The sequence below is a fragment of the Nerophis ophidion genome, linkage group LG29 (genome assembly GCF_033978795.1).
Source record: "Nerophis ophidion isolate RoL-2023_Sa linkage group LG29, RoL_Noph_v1.0, whole genome shotgun sequence".
In the NCBI taxonomy this organism is placed as follows: Eukaryota; Metazoa; Chordata; class Actinopteri; order Syngnathiformes; family Syngnathidae; genus Nerophis; species Nerophis ophidion.
This window is the reverse complement of record NC_084639.1, coordinates 7,245,026-7,272,525: the sequence shown is the minus strand read 5'-3', so window position 1 is coordinate 7,272,525 and position 27,500 is coordinate 7,245,026. Positions and strand designations below refer to the sequence as shown.

The 27,500-nt window shown below is 39.3% G+C and overlaps 1 protein-coding gene across 4 annotated transcripts in view; it reads left to right on the top strand.

Moving 5' to 3' along the window:
• The window catches only part of diaph2 (diaphanous-related formin 2), a 1,158,885-nt gene that overhangs the window by 652,257 nt on the left and 479,128 nt on the right, over positions 1-27,500 (top strand). For all 4 annotated transcript variants that reach the window (XM_061891998.1, XM_061891999.1, XM_061891997.1 and 1 more), the window contains one exon: positions 5,922-6,016. In XM_061891998.1, coding sequence (XP_061747982.1) covers positions 5,922-6,016 — 95 coding nt within the window. The remainder of the gene's footprint in view (positions 1-5,921; positions 6,017-27,500) is intronic.

The window sequence follows — 27,500 nt, the reverse complement described above, 5'->3', positions numbered from 1 at the left end:
TATATATATATATATATATATATATATATATATATATATGTTTCTATATATTTATATATAAATAAATAAATATATATATATATGTAAATGCATGTAGATGTATGTATATGTATATACATGTGTATCCATATATGTATATATATATATATATATATATATATATATTTATATGTATAATATAATATATACATACATATATATACATTAATCGGTGGCTGACTAAATAATTTTCCCCAATGTATGTATAAATGTATATATGAATGTATGTGTATGTATAAATGTATATATACAAACTTATGTGTATATATATGTATGTATGTACATATATATATATATATATATATATATATATATATATATATATATATATATATATATATATATATATATATATATATACATACACATATATACACACACATATATATACATATATATATATATATATATATATATATATATATATATATATATATACACACACATATATATATATATAAATAAATATATATGTAAATGCATGTAGATGTATGTAGATGTATATACATGTGTATACATATGAGTGTGTATATATATATATATATGTATATATATATATATATATATATATATATATATATATATATATATATATATATATATATATATGCATGTTAATATGATGGATACATAAGTAATTTAAATTGGATATTAAGAATATGTGCAAGCTCAACTTGTTTACTTCCGTGATGACCTCCTTAACGTTTTTTGTACTAAATCAGAAATAATACCGGCCAAAATGTGCCAAACATGGATAACTGTAGGGAGTGTTTCGCATTTTTCCTATCATGCTTTGTAATCGATTTAAGTTGGTGTCATTTAGTATTTATTATGGTCCAATGACGTTTGTTTTACATTGTCCACAAAGTTCAGCGAGCAGGTTTTGTGTGGCTATTTCTAACATTTTGTAGTCGGTCGGATTTTTTTTTTGTACCATGACTAGGGAAGGTTGTTTCTTTTGGGTCATGTAAGTGAATGCTGGGCACACTTCCCTTGAAAGTATAATTTAAGGTCATTTACCTGTATTAACCAATGTTGTCCACTAGATGACAACTTAATGATAACATCAAAATTGCCAGTTTGATCAAATTAATATAACTCACGACGTCTTTTGGGCCAAACGGAAGATGTCGGCGAGCCGCAGTTTGGACCCCCCCGCATTATTAAGTAAAATCAACATATGAACCCTCACATTTTGTGCAGTGTAGTCGAACGGTCTTTCGCCGTCCAAACGACTTTGTGAAAACAATAAACTATGATAGCGACTTTTCAAAGCCGACTTGTGTTTAGAGCATATGGGCGCCCAAGGTGTGTGACGGCGTTCGTTTTCGCCAATGCCATCCGTCATTAAAATGCAACAAGGGCTTCGGAATACGTCAACCCGCCCCCGCCTCCTAACGACATTTGGCTTTGCAGCTTGTGGTCTCCAATCAAAGCTCTCATCAACATACGTGGCTTTGCTCTAATGAAGGCTATGAAGGCCTCCATGGAATGTTTACGGACGACGTGTTGCTGTTGAATTGACCGTGATTGCAGTCGCCAGCAGGTTGTCATTAAAGACAATGGCTCTCTGCAAAGTTATGTGTTAGAGACCTAACAGAACAAATTATTGGAAAATTAACACGTTAATATCTGATAAGTGAGTTTCATAATGCACCTGGGACTCCTACCTGGAATCACTTGTACTTTACTGGAGTTATTTTTACCAGTACTACTAATCAAAAGTTGTACAAATTATTATTCTCATAACCGTATTTTTCGGACCATAAGGCGTACCGGATTACAAGGCACACTACCAATGGGCGGGTCTATTTAGGTCTATTTTTATTGTTTTTTATTTATTTTATTCACATAAAAAATGTATCTTTTAATACAAAAAAGTGCATTAAAGTGCTTACTATGTTGTTGTTTTTTGTCTCCATGTAAAACACCCCCCTGTGGTCTACATAACATGTAATTAGTCATGTCTTGGTGATCATGTTTAGTTTGGCTATGTTCTGTTTGTTTTTTGCACTCTGTCAGTTCCTGTTTTTTCACTCCCTGCTTTGTTTCCATGACAACCCATTAGTTTTCACCAGTCCTCATGTCATGCAGCTGATTCATTTAGACTTGCGCACCTGTTGTTAATCACGTCACCTCTATTTAAGCCTGTAGTTGCCAGGCAGTCACCCTTGTTATTCATGCTGATGATCCATGCTGCTTTTTTTCATGCTCTTTTCCCGTTCCAAGTAAGTTTTCTTTATTCATGCCATAGTTTGCAAGTTTCGTTTTATGTCCATAGTTTTGCCTTTGTGGTAGTTTTGTTTTCTTAGCCAACTTTTGAACATCTGCTGATAGTGCTTTCGTTTGTTCTTTTTTTTCGAATTAAGATTAAAATCATGTTTTTACCTTCACGCCATGTTGGCTTTGCACCATGGGAAAACAAATCACACCAAAGTCCACGTCATAATGCGGGTTCTTTGGTCAAAATGCCGCATGTATTGTTTTACAGACCATAATTAAGCCGCTTTCTGTTTCGAAAAGACGTCTAGATGGCTTACTTGTTGCCTCCGGTCATTCTCCGAGCCACTTTGCTGCTAATTTGAACAACTCTTAGTTAAGGACCAGTTGTGGTTCTAGAGTGAAGTGAAGTGAATTATACTTATATAGCGCTTTTCTCTAACGATTCTAAGTGCTTTAAATTGTGAAATCGCAATATTTAAATTAGTAAAGTGTCTTGCCCAAGTACACAACGGCAGTGACTGGGATGGCAAATGCGGGGATTGAACCTGGAACCCTCAAGTTGCTGGCACGGCCACTCTACCAATCGAGCTATACATTCTGTATATAAAATATAGAGTGGTAATTAGTAGCCAGCGAGAAGGTATATTTTTGACGTGACGGGTTGTAAACATTGGTCACAATACCGTCGTGGCCCCCTTGGGTAATTATTTACATACCTAAGTGGGCAGTAAAACGGCTAGTCCAACAAAACAGAAGTCATCGTCAGACTCAAAAACTCTTGGAGACGTTTTGGTCATTTCATTGAGGAATTTTTGAAACTGAAACCATACAAAAAACTGCCGCAGTAAGTTATTAACTTTAACGAAAACGCTCAAAAATGTTTGCATATTAGCTCATGCTAACGTACTAGCATCATAGCATGTACAAATATGCATGAACACACTCCTACAGACATCACACATGGGACGTTTTAGTAAGTAAGAGTTGTTTTAGTTATATTGTAAAACTTACAAATGTTGCTTGGAGTGATGAATGAACAATCCATACGAGTAGAAACGCTATGTCTGGCTGGAAGCCGAACAGTTCGCCGGTTGGAAAAAAAACAAGCACTACCCGTAAGTGGAAGGACCCCTGCAGTCAGCAAACTCGTCCATTGCACGAACAATACAATATTAATCGGTGTATCTGCTTGTTTTTTTAACTACTTTTATTATGGCTGTTGTCGGAGAAAAACCTACAAACTAACCACACCGTCTTATAAACCGCAGGGTTCAAAGTGTAGGAAAAAAGAGCGGTTTGTCTGGAATCTATAGTAGTTTGTGTCTTTCAATAGACACTTCCAGCTTAGTTGCTGTTTCTAACACATAAGATACATTTTTTGTGTGTTTTTGCTCCGTCCATTATATAGGTCGTAGGTATATACCGATACAAGCTATTTGGTAAATGTTTATTCACTGTAAATGCCTAACACGGCAGTAAAACGGCTGATCAAACAAAACAGGAGTCATCGCCAGACTCAAAAAAATCCACAATGACGTTTTGGTCATTTCAGTGAGGAATTTTTGAAACTGGAACAATACAAAAAGACCGACGCCGTAAATTGGCATATTAGCTCATGCTAGCATCATAGCATGTACAAATATGCATGAAAACACTCCTACAGACATCACACATAGAAATGCTATACCTGGCTGGAAGCCAAACAGCACTACGGTTGAAAACAAAAACAAAGTACTACCCGTAAATGGACGGACCCCTGCAGTGAGCGAACTTGTCCATTGAACGAACAATACAACTATTTATCGGTGTATTTGCTTATTTTTTCAACTACTTTTATTATGGCTGTTGTTTGAAAAAAAAACACAAACTTGCCGCACCGTCTTATAAACCGCAGGGTTCAAAGTGTAGGAAAAAAGAGCAGTTTGTCTGGAATCTATGGTAGTTTGTGTCTCTCAATAGACACTTCCAGCTTAGTTGCTGTTTCTAACACACAAGATACATTTTTTTTGTGTGTTTTTGCTCCGTCTATTATATAAGTCTTAGGTATACAACGATACAAACTATTTGGTAAATGTTTAACACTGCAGTAAAACGGCCGATCAAAGTCATCGTCAGACTCGATAAATCCATGGTGACATTTTGGTCATTTAAGTGAGGAATTTTTGAAACTGAAACAATACAAAAAGACTGCCGCAGTATGTTAACAACTTTAACAAAAACACTCAAACATGTTTGCATATTAGCTCATGCTAACATACTAGCATCATAGCATGTACAAATATGCATGTAAGTAAGAGTTGTTTTAGTTATATTGTAAAACTTACAAACGTTGATGAATGAGGAATCCATACGAGTAGAAACGCTATGTCCGGCTGGAAGCCGAACAGCACTCCAGTTGAAAAATAAGAAACAACGCACTCCCCGTAAATGGAAGGACACCTGCAGTAAGCGAACTCGTCCATTGCACGAACAATACAACTATTAATCGGTGTAACTGTTTGATTTTTGAACTACTTTTATTATGGCTGTTGACAGAGAAAAAAACACAAACTAGCCGCACCGTCTTATAGACCGCAGGGTTCAAAGTGTAGGAAAAAAGGAGTGGTTTGTCTGGAATCCATGGTAGTTTATCATGTCTCTTAAGTTCTGCAACTACACTTCCAGCTTAGTTGCTGTTGTTTCTAACACACAAAATACATTTTTTTGTGTGTTTTTGCTCCGTCTATTATATAGGTCTTAGGTATACAATGATACGAACTATTTGGTAAATGTTTATATACATACCTAACACGGCAGTAAAATGGCAGATCAAACAAAACAGAAATCATCGTCAGACTCGATAAATCCATGGTGACATTTTGGTCATTTCAGTGAGGAATTTCTGACTGCCGCAGTAAGTTAATAACTAACAAAAACGCTTAAACACGCTTGCATATTAGCTCATGCTAACATACTAGCATCATAGCATGTACAAATATGCATGAAAACACTCCTACAGACATCACACGTGAGATGTTTTAGTAAATAAGAGTTGATTTAGTTATATTGTAAAACTTACAAACGTTGCTTGGCGTGATGAATGAAGAATCTGTACGAGTAGAAACGCTATGTCTGGCTGGAAGCCGAACAGCATTCCTGATGAAAACAAAAACAAAGCACTACCCGTTAATGAACGAACCCCTGCAGTGAGAGGAACTTGCCCATTGCCTGAAAAACAAAACACTTTATCAGTGTATTTGCGAAAGAAAAACCCACAAACTCGCCGCACCGTCTTATAAACCGCAGGGTTCAAAGTGTAGGGGGGAAAAAAGAGGGATTTATAGCCTGGAATGTACTGTAGTTTTCTTATCGCATCTCCTAAGTTTTGTGACGACACTTCCAGCTTAGTTGCTGTTTCTAACTCAGAAGATACATTATTTTTGTGTTTTTTTGCTCCGTCTATTACTCGTAATGTTTAGCCCCCCTTATTTTCCCAAGCCGTCCTGTGGAGAGACGAGCGTTATTTTTGTTCTCACTGGTGACACGTTGGCGCTTTTGTTGTGCCATTTTTGTTTTTCAGCTTAAATGTTGTTGTTTTTTTAAACAACGGAACTAAAAGGAAATTGCTGTTGTTGTTTGTTTTTTTAACCCCCCCTCTCTATTTCTTCTCGTCTCGACAGCAATTTTCTTGGGCTCCTTCCGCCTGCCCTATGACGAGATCCGAGACATCGTGCTGCAGGTGGACGAAGAGAGACTGAGCGAGTCCCTCATCCAGGTAAGACCTCCGGGTGTGTCACCGCGTGCAACCTTAACCACGGAAACCCAGGGGGGGAGGGGGGGAGGCTCGGGGGACCATTGTTGAAAGCGAGCTATGATGGCACAAGCCGGTCCCGTCATTGTCCTTCGGACCATGGAGACCCCGGCCTTCATCCCGATGGCGGACGGGACTTGGCAAAGTGTCCACAAGTCCGCCCACCTTCCCTCCAGCCTTTGTCTTAGAGCATGATGGATGAGCTCACTAAAGGCCACTCCTCATTTCACCCCATTTTGGGTGTTTATAACGAGAAAAACAATACAAATTAAAGCTGCAAGCAGCGATGGACGGGACCGACTTTTGCTGGTGTTTCCTGCCTTTACCCATTCGACATATCTTTACCCGCACATTACCTACCTTCCCTGCATCCTGGGGTCACACTGGTGCTTCTTTCTTTCACCCATACACGCTGGTGCTTCCTGCCATCACCCAGACAACATATCTTTACCCGCACATTACCTACCTTCTCTGTGTCCTGGAGTCAAACTGGTGCCTCCTTCTTTCACCCAGTCAACATATCTTTACCCGCACAGTACCTACCTTCTCTGCATCCTGTGGTCACGCTAGTGCTTCCTGCTTTTAAGCGGCCATCTTGAGACGGCAGCAGCGCAAAATCAAAACCGGAGCAGTTAAAAAGACTATTTAATCAGAAGGTCCTGTGCGAGTTTGAAGCCGACACAACAAACGCGCTCAGAGGAGATAATGTTTGAAAAAAGGTGACGGGTTTTTACACAACGTTTTGTTTTGAAGGGGTAATTGCCAACTTCCTGTTGATTTTTGCTGAAGGATGTCAATTAATGAAATATAGGTCTAAGTGAGACCTACATATAGGTTTTTGTTTCATGTCTCTACGACATTCTCACTGGACGTTACAAGCAGTTTTGTCTGTGTTTTCTTCCCAAGAGCAGTTTTGTCAATGTTTTATTCCTAGGGGGCGCTTTTTTTTTTTTTTTTTCTTAGATGTCAATTTTCGTCAGTCCTGATGTGTGTGTCGGGTTTGGTGAGTTTTGAAGCATTTTAAGGGGGTCAAATTACAGCTCGAAGAGGCAAACATTTTTTTTTTTCTAGGAAACTTTTGATTTGAAGGGGTTTTCGCCAACTTCCTGTGGATTTTTGCTGAAGTATGTAAGTTTTTGAAATGTAGGTCTCTGTCAGACCTCCATAGGGGTTTTTGTTTCATGTCTCTACAACTTTCTTAACGGAAGTTACAAGCAGTTTTGTCTGTTTTTTCCTAGGGGGCGCTAGAGCGCAATTTTGAGTTATGGGGTTTGGTTTTTTTATTAAATGGCAATTTTTTTTTAAATTTGGTGAGTTTTGAAGCATGTTAAAGGGGTCCAATTACAGCTGAAAGAGGCGGCGGTATAATAATAACAAAACCTTAGAAATACAATAGGGTCCTCGGTCCCTAAATAGATGCATTACTATGCACTTTAGACTGTCTGTAGGTTTAATTGGTGTCTTTCCACACAGCACCCCCTACTGGGCCTTAATTTGTAGTCCTGATAACCTGTAATTGACTGTTAATTGAGCAGAAAATAAAGATGGGACGTTACGAGACGACTTTGTGGCAGTGGAAGGCAATTTGGTCGTGGATCTCTTTCCAGGCCTTTACCTAGTTGAGGGTGGAAAATTGCCAGGTGGTCTTGCTGTGACCCCCCAGCCCCCAAACCCCCCTTCCACCTCCCCTTAAGTGTTTGCATCGCAAAGACCTTGTTGCACAGAAAGTAGATCCTCCATCAGCTTGGAATTTGGGACATGCTCTCCCTGAGGAGGTTGAGGTGGATGGGGTTGAGGTAAGGGGTAGCGGGGGTGTATATTATAGCGTCCCGGAAGAGTTAGTGCTGCAATGGCTTTCTGGGTATTTGTCCTGTTGTGTTACGATTTGGATGTTCTCCCGAAATGTGTTTGTCGGTTTTGTTTGGTGCGGGTTCACAGTGTGGCGCATATTTGTAACAGTGTTAAAGTTGTTTATACGGCCACCCTCAGTGTGACCTGTATGGCTGGTGACCTGGGTATTTGTCCTGTTGTGTTACGATTTGGATGTTCTCCCGAAATGTGTTTGTCGGTTTTGTTTGGTGCGGGTTCACAGTGTGGCGCATATTTGTAACAGTGTTAAAGTTGTTTATACGGCCACCCTCAGTGTGACCTGTATGGCTGGTGACCTGGGTATTTGTCCTGTTGTGTTACGATTTGGATGTTCTCCCGAAATGTGTTTGTCGTTTTTGTTTGGTGTGGATTCACAGTGTGGCGCGTATTTGTAACAGTGTTAAAGTTGTTTATACGGCCACCCTCAGTGTGACCTGTATGGCTGTTGACCTGGGTATTTGTCCTGTTGTGTTCCGATTTGGATGTTCTCCCGAAATGTGTTTGTCGTTTTTGTTTGGTGTGGGTTCACAGTGTGGCGCATATTTGTAACAGTGTTAAAGTTGTTTATACGGCCACCCTCAGTGTGACCTGTATGGCTGTTGACCTGGGTATTTGTTCTGTTGTGTTACGATTTGGATGTTCTCCCGAAATGTGTTTGTCGTTTTTGTTTGGTGTGGGTTCACAGTGTGGCGCGTATTTGTAACAGTGTTAAAGTTACTTATACGGCCACCCTCAGTGTGACCTGTATGGCTGTTGATCTGGGTATTTGTCCTGTTGTGTTACGATTTGGATGTTCTCCCGAAATGTGTTTGTCGTTTTTGTTTGGTGCGGGTTCACAGTGTGGCGCATATTTGTAACAGTGTTAAAGTTGTTTATACGGCCACCCTCAGTGTGACCTGTATGGCTGGTGACCTGGGTATTTGTCCTGTTGTGTTACGATTTGGATGTTCTCCCGAAATGTGTTTGTTGTTTTTGTTTGGTGTGGGTTCACAGTGTGGCGCGTATTTGTAACAGTGTTAAAGTTGTTTATACGGCCACCCTCAGTGTGACCTGTATGGCTGTTGACCTGGGTATTTGTCCTGTTGTGTTACGATTTGGATGTTCTCCCGAAATGTGTTTGTCCTTTTTGTTTGGTGTGGGTTCACAGTGTGGCGCGTATTTGTAACAGTGTTAAAGTTGTTTATATGGCCACCCTCAGTGTGACCTGTATGGCTGTTGACCTGGGTATTTGTCCTGTTGTGTTACGATTTGGATGTTCTCCCGAAATGTGTTTGTTGGTTTTCTTTGGTGTGAGTTCAAAGTGTGGCGCGTATTTGTAACAGTGTTTAAGTTGTTTATATATCGCCACCCTCAGTGTGACCTGTATGGCTGTTGACCTGGGTATTTGTCCTGTTGTGTTATGAATTGGATGTTCTCCCGAAATGTGTTTGTCGTTTTTGTTTGGTGTGGGTTCACAGTGTGGCGCGTATTTGTAACACAGTGTTAAAGTTGTTTATACGGCCACCCTCAGTGTGACCTGTATGGCTGTTGACCAAGTATGCTTGCATTCACTTGTGTAAGGGTTATTGGCGCTCTGTACTTCTCCCTATGTCCGTGTACCACTCCATACGGCAGCGTTTTAAAAAAAGTCATACATTTTACTTTTTGAAACCAATACCGATAATTTCTGATTTTACATTTTAAAGCAGTTATCGGCCAATAATACCGGCAGTCCGATAGCGCAGTGGTTCTCAACCTTTTTTCAGTGAAGCATTATTTTAATTCAAGTACCCCATAATCAGGGCAAAGCATTTTTGGTTGAAAAAAAAAAGAACTTAATTCTAAAAAAAATTCACAAAAATAGAAATCTTTAACATCAATATTTATGGAACATGTCCACAAAAAATCTCGCTGTCAACACTGAATATCGCATTGTTGCATTTATTTTCACAGTTTATGAACTTAAATTCGTATTTTGTTGAAGTATTATTCAATAAATATATTTATAAATGATTTTTGAATTCTTGCTATTTTTAGAAGTGGTTTTCCCAAGTACCCCCATTTGAGAACCACTCTCGATTAACGAGTCATAATCTGGTGTTTCATCAAATCGTTACACAAATACTTAAAATCAACCACATACAAAATATGAAGCAAAGCGATGGAAATTATATAAAAAATAAAATCCAGCAATGTAAAAATACAAAATAATACGACGGTTAAGAGACATATGTTAAAGCAAGCTAATAATTTGTTATAATAATAATAATAATAATAATTACTACAGGTTTTTTTTTCGAGTTATGTGAATGCCCCAATCAATGTTGAAGCTGAATAGAAAATCTGAATGAGTGCAGTATTAATTTAAGAAAAAAAAAAAAAGTTTGAATAAACTGTAGGAATGGTTTGTAAATTGAAGAGCTGAAGTTCCGATACCAATATTTTGGTACCGGTACCAACAAAATGTTTCGATACTTTTTGATACTTTTTGTAAATAAAGGGGGACCACAAAAACTTGCAGAATTGGCTTTATATCAAAAAATCTTAGTGTATATTAGACATATGTTTCTTATTGCAAGTTTGTCCTTAAATAAAATAGTGAACATACAAGACTACTTGTCTTTTAGTAGTAAGTAAACAAACAAAAGGTTCCTAATTTAGCTGCTGACATACGCAGTAACATATTGTCTCATTTATCTACCTATTATTTTGTCAACAATATTAAGGACAAGTGATAGAAAATGAATTATTAATCTATTTGTTCATTTACTGTTAATATCCACTTACGTTATCTTTTAACATGTTCTGTCTACACTTCTGTTAAAATGTAATAATCACTTATTCTTCTGTTGTTTGATACTTTACATTAGTTTTGGATGATACCACACATTTGGGTACCAATCCGATACCAAGTAGTTACAGGATCATACTCAAAGTCCTCATGTGTCCAGGGACGTATTTACTGAGTTTATAAACTCAATATACATTTTAAAAAACAAAAAAATATGTGATGCCAAACAATAGTGATATTGACTAAATACGCTCCTGTACTTGGTATCATCACAGTGGATGTCAGGTGTAGATCCACCAATGGCGTTTGTTTACATTTTGACGCCGGTGTGTAATGAAGCATGTTTAGTTATTCCTCGTCCTGCAGTGATAATGATACTTGTACGAAACTTACTTTATTTTTTGCCATTGAGGCGAAGATTAGTGATTTAGAAGTAGCTAAAACACTGTGGTTGGATGTTGGCCATGTCTTAAAGGGGAACATTATCAGCAGACCTTTGTAAGCGTCAATATATACCTTGATGTTGCAGAAAAAAGACCATATATTTTTTTAACCGATTTCCGAACTCTAAATGGGTGGACTTTGGCGAATTAAACGCCTTTCTGAGCGACGACGTCAGAACGTGACGTCACATCGGTACTCAACGCCATTTTTCCCTACACTTCAGACGCATCGAGTCAAATCAGCTCTGTTATTTTCCGTTTTTTCGACTGTTTTCCGCTACCTTGGAGACATCATGCCTCGTCGGTGTGTTGTCGGAGGGTGTAACAACACGACCAAGGACGGATTAAAGTTGATTTACGTAGAATGTGCAACGATTAGCATGGCATGCTAATCGATGCCAACATGCTATTTAGGCTAGCTGTGTGGAGATATTGCAGCATTATGCCTCATTTGTAGCTATATTTGCGTCTAGCCTTTCCCTCCATCCACATTTAATGCCAAACAAACACTTAGCAATCGGCAGATTTAAGTTGCTCCAGTGTCAAGAGATGCGGAAGTCCCCCGTCTGGTTTTTACAGGCGTTGCTACGACAGAGATGGCAAAAATGTTTGGATATCCTGCGACACTCAGAGCAGATGCATTCCCAACGATAAAGTCAACGAAATCACAAAGGTGACTGTTGTTGATGTTACTTATGACTTATGTGCTAATCAGACATATTTGGTCGCGGCATGACTGCCAGCTAATCGATGCTAACATGCTATCAGGCTACCTGTATGTACGTTTGAAACTATATTTACATCCAGCGTTTCCTTCCACCCATATTTAATGCGAAACAAACACTTACCAGTCGACCGATTTAAGTTGATCCAGTGTCAATGCGAAAGTCCTGATCGGTTGGTCTGCACATTTTACCGGCGATGCTAAGGCAGACATGCATGGCCGAATAGCGTCAATAGCTATTCGCTCAATAGCTTCAGTTTCTTCTTCAATTTAGTTTTTCGCTATCTGCCTCCATACTCCAACCATCTGTTTCAATACATGCGTAATCTGTTGAATCGCTTAAACCGCTGAAATCCAAGTCTGAATCCGAGCTAATGTCGCTGTATCTTGCAGTGCTATTCGCTATGTGACGTCACAGGGAAATGGACAGTGGCTTAGGCAAATAGCGAAAATCAAGCACTTTAAAGCTTCTTTTAGGGATATTCCGGGACGGGTAAAATTTTGAAAAAAAATTTGAAAAATAAAATAGGCCACAGGGAACTGTTTTAACACCACCTTTATCGTTAGTTTTAAGGCCAAAATGCGTCCGTTCTCCCTTTTCTGTCTACACTGTGTCTGCTTGTAAGTACTCTGTGATCGTGCGCTGCCGAACATGCTCGTCTGCTCGTGAAACCAGCAATGACACGACGTGACGATGACGGGGTGCAGTACTGGTTTGTTTTAGAGGCGGTATAGTACCGAATGATTCATTAGTATCACGTTATGCCAGGCAGGGAGGCAATGGGTCCCATTTTTTTTTTTTGTAGTCTTTGGTATGACTCATTTTTGTATTTTTTTTTCTTGTTTTTGAACACTGACTTGTTTCAGTGTACATGTCGCTTGTGACATCATAAACGCTGCATTCATAACGTGTGTTATTATTGTCTTTCATTGGCAAGGATTGCAATCGCCATGACAGTTGAGCGGTTTCTCCCGTAGGCAAAGACAGAAGGAGGGAGCGTGTTTGAGGGGAAAATAATAATTAAAAAAAACAAAAACGAGACGGTGCAGAAATAATGAAATGACAGCAAGGTCATGGCCATGGATGCAACAATGGGAGAGGTGGACCACGCATTTTGTCATGGGTGCCACTCTCGCCCCAGGGAGGGTTGAGGTTGCAGAATGCCAAAATAAAAGCCAACACAATGCAAGAGACGGTCCCTGAAGGACACACAAACAAGGACTCTTATCTCGCTGCCTCCATTACCAGCCAATGGAAAAGCCTCAAAAAAGCTACGACGGTGTGCATACACACTGCAAAATGTAATTTAGATATTGGGTTTCACTTTGTAAAGCGCTTTGAGTCACTAGAGAAAAGCGCTATATAAATATAATTCACTTCACTTCACTAAGTTACATTTAAACCAGTGTGGGTGGCACTGGGAGCAGGTGGGTAAAGTGTCTTGCCCAAGGACACAACGGCAGTGACTAGGATGGCGGAAGCGGGGATCGAACCTGCAACCCTCAAGTTGCTGGCACGGCCGCTCTACCAACCGAGCTATACCGCCCCGAGTGTCTGTGCTGTCTAGAGCTCGACAAAGTAAGCATGTAATACTCTTTCATATCAGTAGGTGGCGGCAGGTGGCTAATTGCTTTTGTAGATGTCGGGAACATGGTATGTCATGATCACAATATGCGGGAGGCGGCATGTAGGTAAAAAGGTATCCAACATTTACACTAAAAATAAACAAAAGGCGATTGCCGCTAAGAAAAGGCATGGAAGCAAAACAAAACTAAAACTGAACTGGCTGGGAAGTAAACAAAAACAGAACGCTGGACGACAGCAAAGACTTACAGTGCGCGGAGCAGACGGCGTCCACAAAGTACATCCGTACATGGCATGACAATCAACGATGACCACACAAAGAAGGAGTGCGTCCGCACAATTTAAATAGTCTTGATTGTAAAAACCAAGCACGTGCGATTATTAGCATTCAAGGAGGACCGGCTTACTAGTGATTCCTAGGGCCCAAAAAAAGTCTGCGGGCTATAGAGCGTTTTCCGTTCGGGCTCCAGTACTCTGGAATGCCCTCCCGGTAACAGTTCGAGATGCTACCTCAGTAGAAGCATTTAAGTCTCACCTTAAAACTCATCTGTATACTCTAGCCTTTAAATAGACCTCCTTTTTAGACCAGTTGATCTGCCGCTTCTTTTCTTTCTCCTATGTCCCTCCCTCCCTTGTGGAGGGGGTCCGGTCCGATGACCATGGATGAAGTACTGGCTGTCCAGAGTCGAGACCCAGGATGGACTGCTCGCCTGTATCGGTTGGGGACATCTCTACGCTGGTGATCCGCTTGAGATGGTTTCCTGTGGACGGGACTCTCGCTGCTGTCTTGGATCCGCTTGAACTGAACTCTCGCGGCTGTGTTGGAGCCACTATGGATTGAACTTTCACAGTATCATGTTAGACCCGCTCGACATCCATTGCTTTCGGTCCCCTAGAGGGGGGGGGGGGTTGCCCACATCTGAGGTCCTCTCCAAGGTTTCTCATAGTCAGCATTGTCACTGGCGTCCCACTGGATGTGAATTCTCTCTGCCCACTGGGTGTAAGTTTTCCTTGCCCTTTTGTGGGTTCTTCCGAGGATGTTGTAGTCGTAATGATTTGTGCAGTCCTTTGAGACATTTGTGATTTGGGGCTATATAAATAAACATTGATTGATTGAAACTGCTACAGGAAAATACCAACAAAAGAAGAAAAGCCACCAAAATAGGAGCGCAAGTCACACAGAAAAACACCGAAAAAACTCAAAATAAGTTACGGCTTGACAGTACACCTACATAGAGACAAGAGCTATTGCGAGAACAATTTTTTTTGTCTATCGGCTACTGTGTTTAATTTTTTTTATGTTTTCTGCTGGTGCGCCTCAGAATTTTTTCAATGAAAAAAAAGTGTTTCGGCTCAAAAAAGGTTGAAAAACACTGACTTATCCTGTTAAGCAACGCCAGCTAAGATTTATCTGATAGCCAGATGCAGTCATCAAAAGAGCCACATCTGGCTCTAGAGCCATAGGTTCCCTACCCCTGCTTTAGGCGCTCAACTTAACCGCTACTTTCCTTCCGGCTTCTCTAGTTGATCTGGCATTCCAAAGGAAAAACACTCTTTTCACACAAAAGAAAGCTCTCCTCCCACTCCTCTCAACGCCATAAGGTGAGAGAGACGTGGGGGTTGTCTTCACATTCCGATGGTTTACGACACTAACCTGGGATCTGAAGACAAAGAGAGACTGGTAGAATACACAAAGGAAAAGTACCAGCGACTCTAAACATGGCTATGTAAAAAGGAAGAGCTCTTAAAGGGGAACATTATCACCAAACCTATGTAAGCGTCAATATATACCTTGATGTTGCAGAAAAAAGACCATGTATTTTTTTTAATCGATTTCCGAACTCTAAATGGGTGAATTTTGGCAAATTAAACGCCTTTCTGTTTATCGCTCTTTTAGCGATGACGTCACCGAGGTAACACACCCGCCATGTTCATTTTCACATTACAAACACCGGGTCTCAGCTCTGTTATTTTCCGTTTTTTGGACTATTTTTTTGGAACCTTGGAGACATCATGCCTCGTCGGTGTGTTGGTGTAACAACACTAACAGGGAGGGATTCAAGTTGCACCACTGGCAAGAAATCTGCCGCCAGACCCCCATTGAATGTACCAAAGTGTCTTCACATTTGACCGGCGATGCTAAGACAGACATGGCACAGAGATGTATGGATAACCTGCAGATGCATTTGCAACCATTAAGTCAACGAAATCGCAAAGGTGAGTTTTGTTGATGTTGTTGACTTATGTGCTAATCAGACATATTTGGTCACGACATGACTGCCAGCTAATCGATGCTAACAGACTATGCTAATCAATGCTAACATGCTATGCTAATAGATGCTAACATGCTATTTACGCTAGCTGTATGTACATTTGAAACTAGATACCCACATTTAATGCGAAACAAACACTTACCAATCGACGGATTTCAGTTGCTCCAGTGTCACAAGATGCGAAAGTCCTGATCGTTTGGTCCGCACATTTCACCGGCGATGCTAATAAGGCAGCCATGCTATGGGCCACTTCATTAGGTACACCCACGCTATGGCCGAATAGCGTCAATTTCTTCTTCAATTTCGTTTTCGCTATCTGCCTCCATACTACGACCATCTGTTTCAATACATGCGTAATCTTTTGAATCGCTTAAACCGCTGAAATCCGAGTCTGAATCTGAGCTAATCTCTATATCTTGCTTTGGTAACCGCCATGTTTGTTTGTATTGGCAGCCCTGTATGATGTCACAGGGAAATGGATAGTGGTTTGGAAGATAGCGAAAATAAGGCACTTTAAAGCTTTACTTAGGGATATTCCGGGACCGGTAAAAATTTTTAAAAAACTTCAAAAAATACAACAAGCCACTGGGAACTGATTTTTATTGTTTTTAACCCTTTTGAAATGGTGATAATGTTCCCCTTTAAACATATCAGCAACAAGCTGTAATATCTTACTGAGATCATTTAGGACCAAAACCCTTAAAACAAGTAAAAGACGAACATAAATAATTATCTTATCAGACAGAAAATAAGCATATATCACCCTTATTTGAGATATTTAACCTTACTTAGATTTCAGTTTTTTGCAGTGCTTTGTCTGATAAAGATGACCTGATGCATAAAGGTGACCGCTTTGCAGAAAATTAGCTAGGGAAGAGGTGCATTTTAACGTGCAACAACCTCCTTCCATCATCTTCCGCTTATCCGAAGTCGGGTCGCAGGGGTGGCAGCCTAAGCAGGGAAGCCCAGACTTCCCTCTCCCCAGCCACTTCGTCTAGCTCTTCCGCGGGGGATCCCGAGGCGTTCCCAGGCCAGCCGGGAGACATAGTCTTCCCAATGTGTCCTGGGTCTTCCCCGTGGCCTCCTACCGGTTGGACGTGCCCTAAACACCTCCCTAGGGAGGCGTTCGGGTGGCATCCTGACCAGATGCCCGAACCACCTTCTCTCGGCTTTACTTTGAGTTCCTCCCGGATGGCAGAGCTTCTCACCCTATCTCTAAGAGAGAACCCCGCCACCTGGCGGAGGAAACTCATTTTGGCCGCTTGTACCCGAGATATTATCCTTTCGGTCATGACCCAAAGCTCATGACCATAGGTGAGGATGGGAACGTAGATCGACCGGTAAATTGAGAGCTTTGCCTTCCGGCTCAGCTCCTTCTTCACCACAACGGATCGATACAACGTCCGCATTACTGAAGACGCCGCACCGATCCGCCTGTCGATCTACCGATCCACTCTTCCCCCACTCATGAACAAGACTCCTAGGTACTTGAACTCCTCCACTTGGGGCAGGGTCTCCTGCCCAACCCGGAGATGGCACTCCACCCTTTTCCGGGCGAGAACCATGGACTCGGGTTTGGAGGTGCTGATTCTCATTCCGGCCGCTTCACACTCGGCTGCGAACCGATCCAGTGAGAGCTGAAGATCCTGGCCGGATGAAGCCATCAGGACCACATATTCTGCAAAAAGCAGAGACCTAATCCCGCGGCCACCAAACCGGAACCCCTCAACGCCAAGACTGCGCTTAGAAATTCTGTCCATAAAAGTTATGAACAGAATCGGTGACAAAGGAGTCCAACCCTCACTGGAAACTTGTCCTGACACACATTTATCACGAGGATGATAAATGACACAATTTGGCCATGGCACCCCTAGGGCCGGGTGGGGGGGGTATAATTGCCATATTTTCTCCGATTTGCATGTAGTGGAAACACGTTCGTACGCAAAAGTCTCGCGCCGTTCCGTCTGGATAAACGCCGAGCGCCGGCCGGCCGGTCTGTCTGGCAGCATTCCGGCACGGCTACATCATCCCGCACCCGCTGATGGGGCCCTAATGCAAAATAAGGAGAGCCAATCAAGTCCTATCTATCCTTTTTTTCTGCGTGGGTGACACACAGCGCACGGGTACTTTCCAAGGCCAACAGAACTGCCACGTTCCGCTGACAAATCATTACATTAGACCCGTCGCCAAGAAGAAGACGGAGGAGGATAATAAGATTGAGTTACGGAGTTTTTTTTTTTTTAGATGCATTATGAACAGCCCCCTTGCGTCCGTGATTCCTTCCATTTTCACCGTTGCTTCCATTCATCAAGTCCCCGGCCGGCTTGTCAGGGGGGGCTGATAGAGGGCACCCTTGTCACAACACAGCAGCCATCATTTGGAATGGAAATGAGTCCAGCGCTGTTTTATTTCTCTTCTTTTTGGTTCTTGTTCCGATGTCATTTTGGTTCGGCAGACTTAAGTTGCAGAAATTATTAGTAGGGAGTGTTCCAATCACACTGCAAAAACTGAAATCGAAGTAAGATGAGATAGGGATAGGTTAGGTCTTTATTGTCATTGCACAAGTAGAGAGAAACTTTGTTTCTCAGCACAAACCCGTTCTGGATTAGACAAACAAACTGTGCTGCTGCTCACTGCTCCCCTCACCTCCCACGAGGTGAACAAGGGTGATGGGTCAAATGCAGAGAATAATTTCGCCACATCTAGCGTGTGAGACAATCATTGGTACTTTAACTTTAAACATATGTTCCTTTTTGCAAGTTTGTCCTTTAAGTAGTGAAGTGAATTGTATTTATATAGCGCTTTTCTCTAGTGACTCAAAGTGATTTTACATAATGGAACCCAATATCTAAGTTACATTTAAGCCAGTGTGGGTCACTGGGAGCTGGTGGGTAAAGTGTCTTGTTTGTAAAACTAAATATCGTAAGTTGCAATTAGTTCACCTTAAAATGTAGTGAATATTACTGTAAAAGGAAAAAAACATCATTGCTGCTTTTATGGTTAAAGAAAAAAAGGCAGCTCAGTTTCCAGAATTTTACTGTAAAATTTACATTTATTTTTTTCTGTAAATAAAAAAAGGAGCTCAGTTGCCAGAATTTTACTGTAAAATTTGGTTTTTTTTAACTAAATAAAAAAGGCAGCTCAGTTGCCAGAATTTTACTGTAAAATGTACATTTGTTTTTTTCCTGTAAATAAAAAAAGGCAGCTCAGTTGCCAGAATTTACTGTAAACTGTACATTAGTCTTTTTTCCTGTAAATAAAAAAGGCAGTTCAGTTGCCAGAATTTTACTGTAAAATTTTCATTTTTTTCTGTAAATTAAAGAAAATTGCAGCTCAGGTTCCAGAATTTTACAGTAAAATCTGCATTTGTTTTATTTATTTAAATAAAAGAAAAAGGCAGCTCAGTTGCCAGAATTTTAGTGTAAAATTAAAAAAAAAAAAAATTATGTGGATAAAAGAAAAAGGCAGCTCGGTGTCCAGAATTTTACTGTAAAATCTGCATTTTTTTCTGTAAATAAAAGAAAATTGCAGCTCAGTTTCCAGAATTTTACTGAAAAATCTGCATTTTTTTCTGTAAATAAAAGAAAATTGCAGCTCAGTTTCCAGAATTTTACTGTAAAATCTGCATTTGTTTTATTTATTTAAATAAAAGAAAAAGGCAGCTCAGTTGCCAGAATTTTAGTGTAAAATTAAAAAAAAAAAAATTATGTGAATAAAAGAAAAAGGCAGCTCAGTTGCCAGAATTTTAGTGTAAAATTAAAAAAAAAAAATTATGTGGATAAAAGAAAAAGGCAGCTCGGTGTCCAGAATTTTACTGTAAAATCTGCATTTGTTTTTTTTTCAGTAAATAAAAGAAAAAGGCATCTCAGTTGCCAGAATTTTACTGTAACATTTACATTATTTTTCTCTGTAAGTTAAAAAAAAAAAGGCAGCTCAGTTGCCAGAATTTAACTGTAAAATTTGCTTTTTTTCTGTAAATAAAAGAAAAATGCAGCTCGGTTGCCAGAATTTTACTGTAAAATTTCAATTTTTTTTTCTTTAAATAAAATAAAAAGGCAGCTCAGTTGCCAGAATTTTACTACAAAATTTCCATTTGTTTTTTTTTCTTTAAATAAAAGAAAAAGGCAGCTCAGTTGCCGGAATTTTACTACAAAATTTCCATTTGTTTTTTTTTTCTTTAAATAAAAGAAAAAGGCAGCTCAGTTGCCAGAATTTTACTGTAAACTTTCCATTAGTTTTTCTTTTCTTTAAATAAAAGAAAAAGGCAGCTCAGTTGCCAGAATTTTACTGTAAAATTTCCATTAGTTTTTCCTTTCTTTAAATAAAAGAAAAAGGCAGCTCAGTTGCCAGAATTTTACTACAAAATTTCCATTTGTTTTTTTTTTTCTTTAAATAAAAGAAAAAGGCAGCTCAGTTGCCAGAATTTTACTTTAAACTTTCCATTAGTTTTTCTTTTCTTTAAATAAAAGAAAAAGGCAGCTCAGTTGCCAGAATTTTACTGTAAAATTTCCATTAGTTTTTCCTTTCTTTAAATAAAATAAAAAGGCAGCTCAGTTGCCAGAATTTTACTGCAAAATTAAAATTTCTGTAAATAACAGAAAAAGGCAGTTTAGTTGACAGAATTTTACTGTAAAATTAAAATTTCTTTATTTCTGTAAATAACAGAAAAAGGCAGTTCAGTTGACAAAATTTTACTGTAGAATTTGCTTTTTTTTTCTGTAAATAAAAGAAAAAGGCAGCTGAGTTGCCAGAATTTTACTGTAAAAATGTGCACTTGTTTTTTTTTTCCTGTAAATAAAAAAAAGGCAGCTCAGTTGCAATTTGTTTTTTTTTCTGTAAAAAAAAAAAAAAAAAAATTTACAATGATATGTCGGCACCTGAGCTGCCATTTTTGTGTTTTTTACGGTTTTGCTGTAAAAAAAAAAAAAAAAATACTGTTTTTTTGCTTCCATCCATCCATCTTCTTCCACTTATCCGAGGTCGGGTCACGGGGGTAGCAGCCTAAGCAGGGAAGCCAGACGTCCCTCTCCCCAGCCATTTTTTTTTTTAATTTAAGCAGAAAAAACACAATAAATTTCACTATTTGACTACGACATCGTTATCTATTAACAGCAACATATAAGAGTAAAAAAAACAACGTTATAATTTGTACATTTTCAAAATGTGCTTGTTCTATTTTCAAACAAAAAAAACAATCTGAAGTTGTCTTTATTTTTAAGTTATCCTGCCGTGATTTTACCAGTTTGGCCCACTTAGGAGTAGATTTTTCTTCATCTAAAATGCACATGGCCCGGGACATAGCTCCGCCCCCCTCTGAAGTCATGGGTGATTGCTATTGCGTCATCAATTGGGCACATTTTACAACAGCCGGTTTATTTAATTCCAAATTTTCAGCTCACTTTTATACTCGGCGAACTCCCCTCGCAGGCCGTACGTTAGACACCGCTTCTATCTATGACAGGCATGTGCTTTTAAGAACGGGGCACGCTTCGCTAAACATTTGTAGAGTTTGACAGCATCTTGCTTTAATGTCTTCTGCTGTCAACCAGCTTCCTTTTTACATCAGTCTCGCCGAGCTCAGGCGCTTTTAGCAAATAGGATAGTTTGCGCTTAAAAAAAAAAAATGGAAACAGCAGGTGAGGACACGGTGAAACACACAGAGAGAGAAGGTTCAGGCGCGTTATGAAATCCATAAGACGTCCACTCACTCGCTTGTCGAACTTAATTACGGCATTCCCAGCAGTAATATCGCAATGATCAGGACGGGGCGAAGAATCCTTGAGATGTAGTCTGAGGCACATTTAATCGATACGTCCTTTCTCGCCGCAATACATTCTTTATTAAGTTGGCTTGAATAAAACCGCGGCGGGAATGATCTCATGTCGGCACCGGATAAGGCGAGCGCTCGACTACAAGAAAGGCGGGGTTTTTTTCCGTCTTGACGTACCCGATCTCTCGCTTTTTTAATCGATTTTCATCAGCGTTTGCCGCACTTTTCTTGATCGTCATAGGCGCCGATCCCGTGGAATTAGTGGCAACTTTCAATCTTAATAATAATAATAGTAATAAAAAAAACAATCTTGTTGTTGTTAATTTTGCGGCACGTTTGGTCCGCTTTACATAATACAAAAAAGTCACAAATCATATAGTCCATCCTAACCAAGATTTAATTGTGCCCGATAATCAATAAATCAATCAATGTTTACTTATATAGCCCTAAATAACGTGTCTCAAAGGGCTGCACAAGTCACAACGACATCCTGGGCTCACATCCCACATCAGGGCGAGGAAAAACTCAACCCAATGGGATACAATGAGAAACCTTGGAGGGGACCGCAGATGTGGGGACCCCCGCCCCTGGGCTACCAATGCAGTGGACGTCGAGTGGATCTCGAATAATATTGTGAGAGACCAGTCCGTAGTGGATCTAACATAATATTGTGAGAGTAAAGTCCATAGTGGATCTAACACAATAGTGAGAGTCCAGTCCATAATTAAACTAACATAATAGTATGATAAGACAGTCATAGTGGATCTAACATAATAGTGAGAGTCCAGTCCATAGTGGATCTAACATAATAGTGAGAGTCCAGTCCATAATGGATCTAACATAATAGTGAGAGTCCAGTCCATAGTGGATCTAACATAATAGTGAGAGTCCAGTCCATAGTGGATCTAACATAATAGCAGGAGTCCAGTCCAATCTAGCATAATAGTGAGAGTCCAGTCCATAGTGGATCTAACATTATAGTATGAGAGTCTAGTCAATAGTGGATCTAGCATAATATTGTGATAGACCAGTCCATAGTGGATTTGATAAAATAGTGAGAGTCCAGTCCATAATTAAACTAACATAATAGTGAGAGTCCAGTCCATAGTGGATCTAGCATAATATTGTGATAGACCAGTCCATAGTGGATTTAACATAATAGTGAGAGTCCAGTCCATAGTGGATCTAACATAATTGTGAGAGTCCAGTCCATAGTGGATCTAACATAATACTGTGAGAGTCCAGTCCATAGTGGATCTAGCATAATAGTGTGAGAGTCCAGTCCATAGTGGATCTAGCATAATATTGTGATAGACCAGTCCATAGTGGATTTAACATAATAGAGTCCAGTCCATAGTGGATCTAGCATAACAGTGTGAGAGTACAGCCCATAGTGGATCTAGCAAAATATTGAGAGTCCAGTCCAAAGTGGATCTAACATAATAGTGAGAGACCAGTCCATAGTGGATCAAACATAATAGTAAGAGTTCAGTCAATAATGGATCTAACATAATACTGTGAGAGTCCAGTTCATAGTGGATCTAACATAATAGTGAGAGTCCAGTCCATAGTGGATCTAACATAATAGTGAGAGTCCAGTCCATAGTGGATCTAACATAATAGTGATAGTCCAGTCCATAGTGGATCCAACATAATAGTGTGAGAGTACAGTCCATAGTGGATCTAGCAAAATAGTGAGAGTCCAGTCCAAAGTGGATCTAACATAATATTGTGAGAGTCCAGTCCATAGTGGATCTAACATAATAGTGTGAGAGTACAGTCCATAGTGGATCTAGCAAAATAGTGAGAGTCCAACCCACAGTGGATCTAACATAATAGTGTGAGAGTACAGTCCATAGTGGATCTAGCAAAATAGTGAGAGTCCAGTCCAAAGTGGATCTAACATAATGGTGAGAGTCCAGTCCATAGTGGATCAAACATAATAGTAAGAGTTCAGTCAATAATGGATCTAACATAATATTGTGAGAGTCCAGTCCATCGTGTATCTAACATAATATGAGAGTCCAGTCCATAGTGGATCTAACATAATAGTGAGAGTCCAGTCCATAGTGGATCTAACATAATAGTGAGAGTCCAGTCCATAGTGGATCAAGCATAATATTATGATAGACCAGTCCATAGTGGATTTAACATAATAGTGAGAGTCCAGTCCACAGTGGATCTAACATAATAGTGTGAGAGTACAGTCCATAGTGGATCTAGCAAAATAGTGAGAGTCCAGTCCAAAGTGGATCTAACATAATGGTGAGAGTCCAGTCCATAGTGGATCAAACATAATAGTTAGAGTTCTGTCAATAATGGATCTAACATAATATTGTGAGAGTCCAGTCCATCGTGTATCTAACATAATAATATGAGAGTCCAGTCCATAGTGGATCTAACATAATAGTGAGAGTCCAGTCCATAGTGGATCTAACATAATAGTGAGAGTCCAGTCCATAGTGGATCTAACATAATAGTGAGAGTCCAGTCCATAGTGGATCTAACATAATAGCGAGAGTCCAGTCCATAGTGGATCTAACATAATAATAGTGAGAGTCCAGTCCATAGTGTGGCCAGCAGGAGACCATCCCGGACGGAGAGAAGTCAGCAGCGCAGAGACGATAATGAACGAATGACACAATCATCTTGACCTCAAACACGCTGCACAGCTGCACACCCACAGCCATATATGTCACGCTTAGGGTGGCAGTATGACAAATGCCAACACTGTCATAAACATGTGCCAGATGGTGAAACCACACTAACCAACGACGACAAACGCATTTTGGAAGAATATTTGCACCTTTCAACGACATAAACTGCATCCCCAAGTCTTCCAGGACGCTACAATATAAACAAACGCCATCGGTGGATCTACACCTAACATCCACTGTAATGATACCAAGTACAATAGCGTATCTAGTCGATACCACTATGATTACATTGACAATTTTTAACATCACAAAATCTTTTTTTTAATTTTTTTTGTTTATATTATGTTTATTATCTCAGGAAATATGTGACATGAGGACTTTGAATATGACCAATGTATGATCCTGTAACGACTTGGTATCGGATTGATACCCAAGTGTGTGGTATCATCCAAAACTAATGTAAAGTATCAAACAACAGAAGAAGAAGTCATTATGACATCTTAACAGAAGTGTAGATAGATAATGCTAAAAGAGAAAGTAAGCAGATATTAACAGTAAAAGAACAAATAGAGTAATAATTCATTTTCTACCGCTTGTCCTTAATAATTTTGACGAAATAGGTAGATAAGTGGAACAATATGTTACTGCATATGTCAGCAGACTAAATTAGGAGCCTTTGTTTACTTAATACTAAAATACAAGTTGTCTTGTATATGCACTATAGAAGTATGGCTCTGTTGGTAGAGCAGCTGTAATGTCAACTTGAGGGTTCCTGGTTCGATCCTTGCTTCCGCCATCCTAGTCACTTCCGTTATGTCCTTTGGCAAGATGCTCCCAGTTCCACCCACACTGGTTCAAATGTAACGTAGATATTGGGTTTCACTATGTAAAAGTGCCTTGATTCACTAGAGAAAAGCGCTATATACAGGACTGTCTTAGAAATGTTGAATATTCTGATGAAGTCCTTTATTTTCTGTAATGCAACTAAAAACATGAAAATGTCATACATTCTGCATGACATGTTGAAAAGCTCCATGGAGATGATGATTTCATTTTCCAGCATGATCTGGCACCTGTCCACAGTGCCAAAACCACCAGTAAGTGGTGTACTGACCATGGCATTACAGTCCTTGATTGGCCTGCCAACTCCCTTTACCTGAACCCCATTGAGAATTTGTGGGGTATTGTGAAGAAGAAGCTGAAAGACACCAGACCCAGTAATGCAAATGAGCTAAAGGCCACTTTTGAAGCATCCTGTGCATCCATAACACTTCAGCAATGCCACAGGCTGATTGCCTCCATGCCACGCCGCATTGAGGCCGTGCAAAAGGATTCCCAACCAAGTACTGAGTGCATTAATGCAGTGGTCCCCAACCTTTTTGTATCCGCCGACCGGTCAACGCTTAATAATTTGTCCCGCGGCCCGGGTGGGGAGGGGGGGTGTCCTTTTTTTTTTTTTTTTTTTTTTCTTTGTCATGAAAAAGGGACGTTTTTGTCATGAAAAAGGGAGGTTTTTGTGGTTGGTGCACTAATTGTAAGTGTATATTGTGTTTTTTATGTTGATTTAATAAAAATAAAGAAAATAAATAAAAATCAAAAATATCTTTTTCATGAAAAAGGGACGTTTTTGTCATGAAAAAGGGAGGTTTTTGTGGTTGGTGCACTAATTGTAAGTGTATATTGTGTTTTTTTATGTTGATTTAATTAATTATTATTATTTTTTAAATAAAAATTAATAAAAAATTATTCTGCGGCCCGGTGGTTGGGGACCACTGCATTAATGGACATTTTTAAATGTTTGATTTTGTTTTGCTGTTATAATTTTTTTTTTTACTAGGTCTGTGGAAATGTTCAATTTTTTTAAGATAGGGTTTTTGAGTTTTCTTAAATTTTTTTAGCAGAATTAAAATAATAAAAGGGTTGCAATATTTCAGTTGATGTGTAATGAATCTAGAATGTATGACATTTTCATGTTTTTAGTTGCATTACAGAAAATAAAGGACTTTATCACAATATCAAAATTTTCTGGGACAGTCCTGTAAATAAAATTATCTTCACTATTTTATTCAAGGACAAACTTGCAATAAGAAACATATGTTTAATGTACCCTAAGATTGTTTTGTTGAAATAAATTCAATAATGAAATGTTATCTGGTCCCTTTTATTTGGTTTGATTGATTGATTGATTGATACTTTTATTAGTAGATTGCACAGTACAGTACATATTCCGTACAATTGACCACTAAATGGTAACACCCGAATAAGTTTTTCAACTTGTTTAAGTCGGGGTCCACGTTAATCACTTCACGGTAAAGTACCGAAATAATTTTGGTACCAAAATATTGGTATGGGGACAACACTAATACACACAACGAGCCCCCACTGGCTAAAATGTAGATTGTTGCCTATGGTGATGTGGAGCAAAATGTGAGGGCCACAGCTGGCGTCCTATCAGGGAAGACTTCGGTTCAAATCAATAAGTGAATAATAGCAAGTGGACCAACTTGCCAAAACACCCATCCACACGAGCAGAGATTACAGGTAATTTCAGTTGAGCGTTTCTCAAACTGAACTCGGAATTGAGCGAGAAAGGAGACCCGTGTTTGTTTGTTTGGGTGCTAAGAGTGCGGGAATCAAACAGCACTTTGCTGCAACAGGAGTGGAACAAAGGCTGGGATGACGAATAAAGACCTTTTTTGTGGCTTTTTGGGGAAGCATCGAAACACGGTGGAAAGCGAATGCCACCGCAGTCTTTAGAATGGCAGTTGGCTTTATTGCTGGGATGAACTGCAATCAAAGAGAGAAGCAGGGAGGGATCGTCTTTTTGGGGTTTCATCTTGTGCAAGATGAGAAGGAGGTGTAGAGTTCTATTACTCCAATAATTATGCCTATACCAGTTTCCTGTATGTCTTAATCTGGTAGAATTCCATTAGATTGTATTTATTACCATATTTGTATGTTTGTATTGAACCCACAAATGATTGCTGATATGTATATGTATGTGTATATATATATATATATATATATATATATATATATATATATATATATATATATATATATATATATATATATATGTATGTGTATGTGTATATATGTGTATGTGTGTATGTATATAGATATAAATGTATATTTTTGTATGTGTGTGTGTGTGTGTATATATATATATATATATATATATATATATATATATATATATATCTGAACATTGTTTACAATCATGGCCACCAGCAGCGAGAGCGATTCGGACCGAGAAAGCGACGACTTCCCCATTAATTTGAGCGAGGATGAAAGATTTGTGGATGAGGAAAGTTAGAGTGAAGTACTAAAAAAAAAAAAGACAGGGCAGTGGGAGCG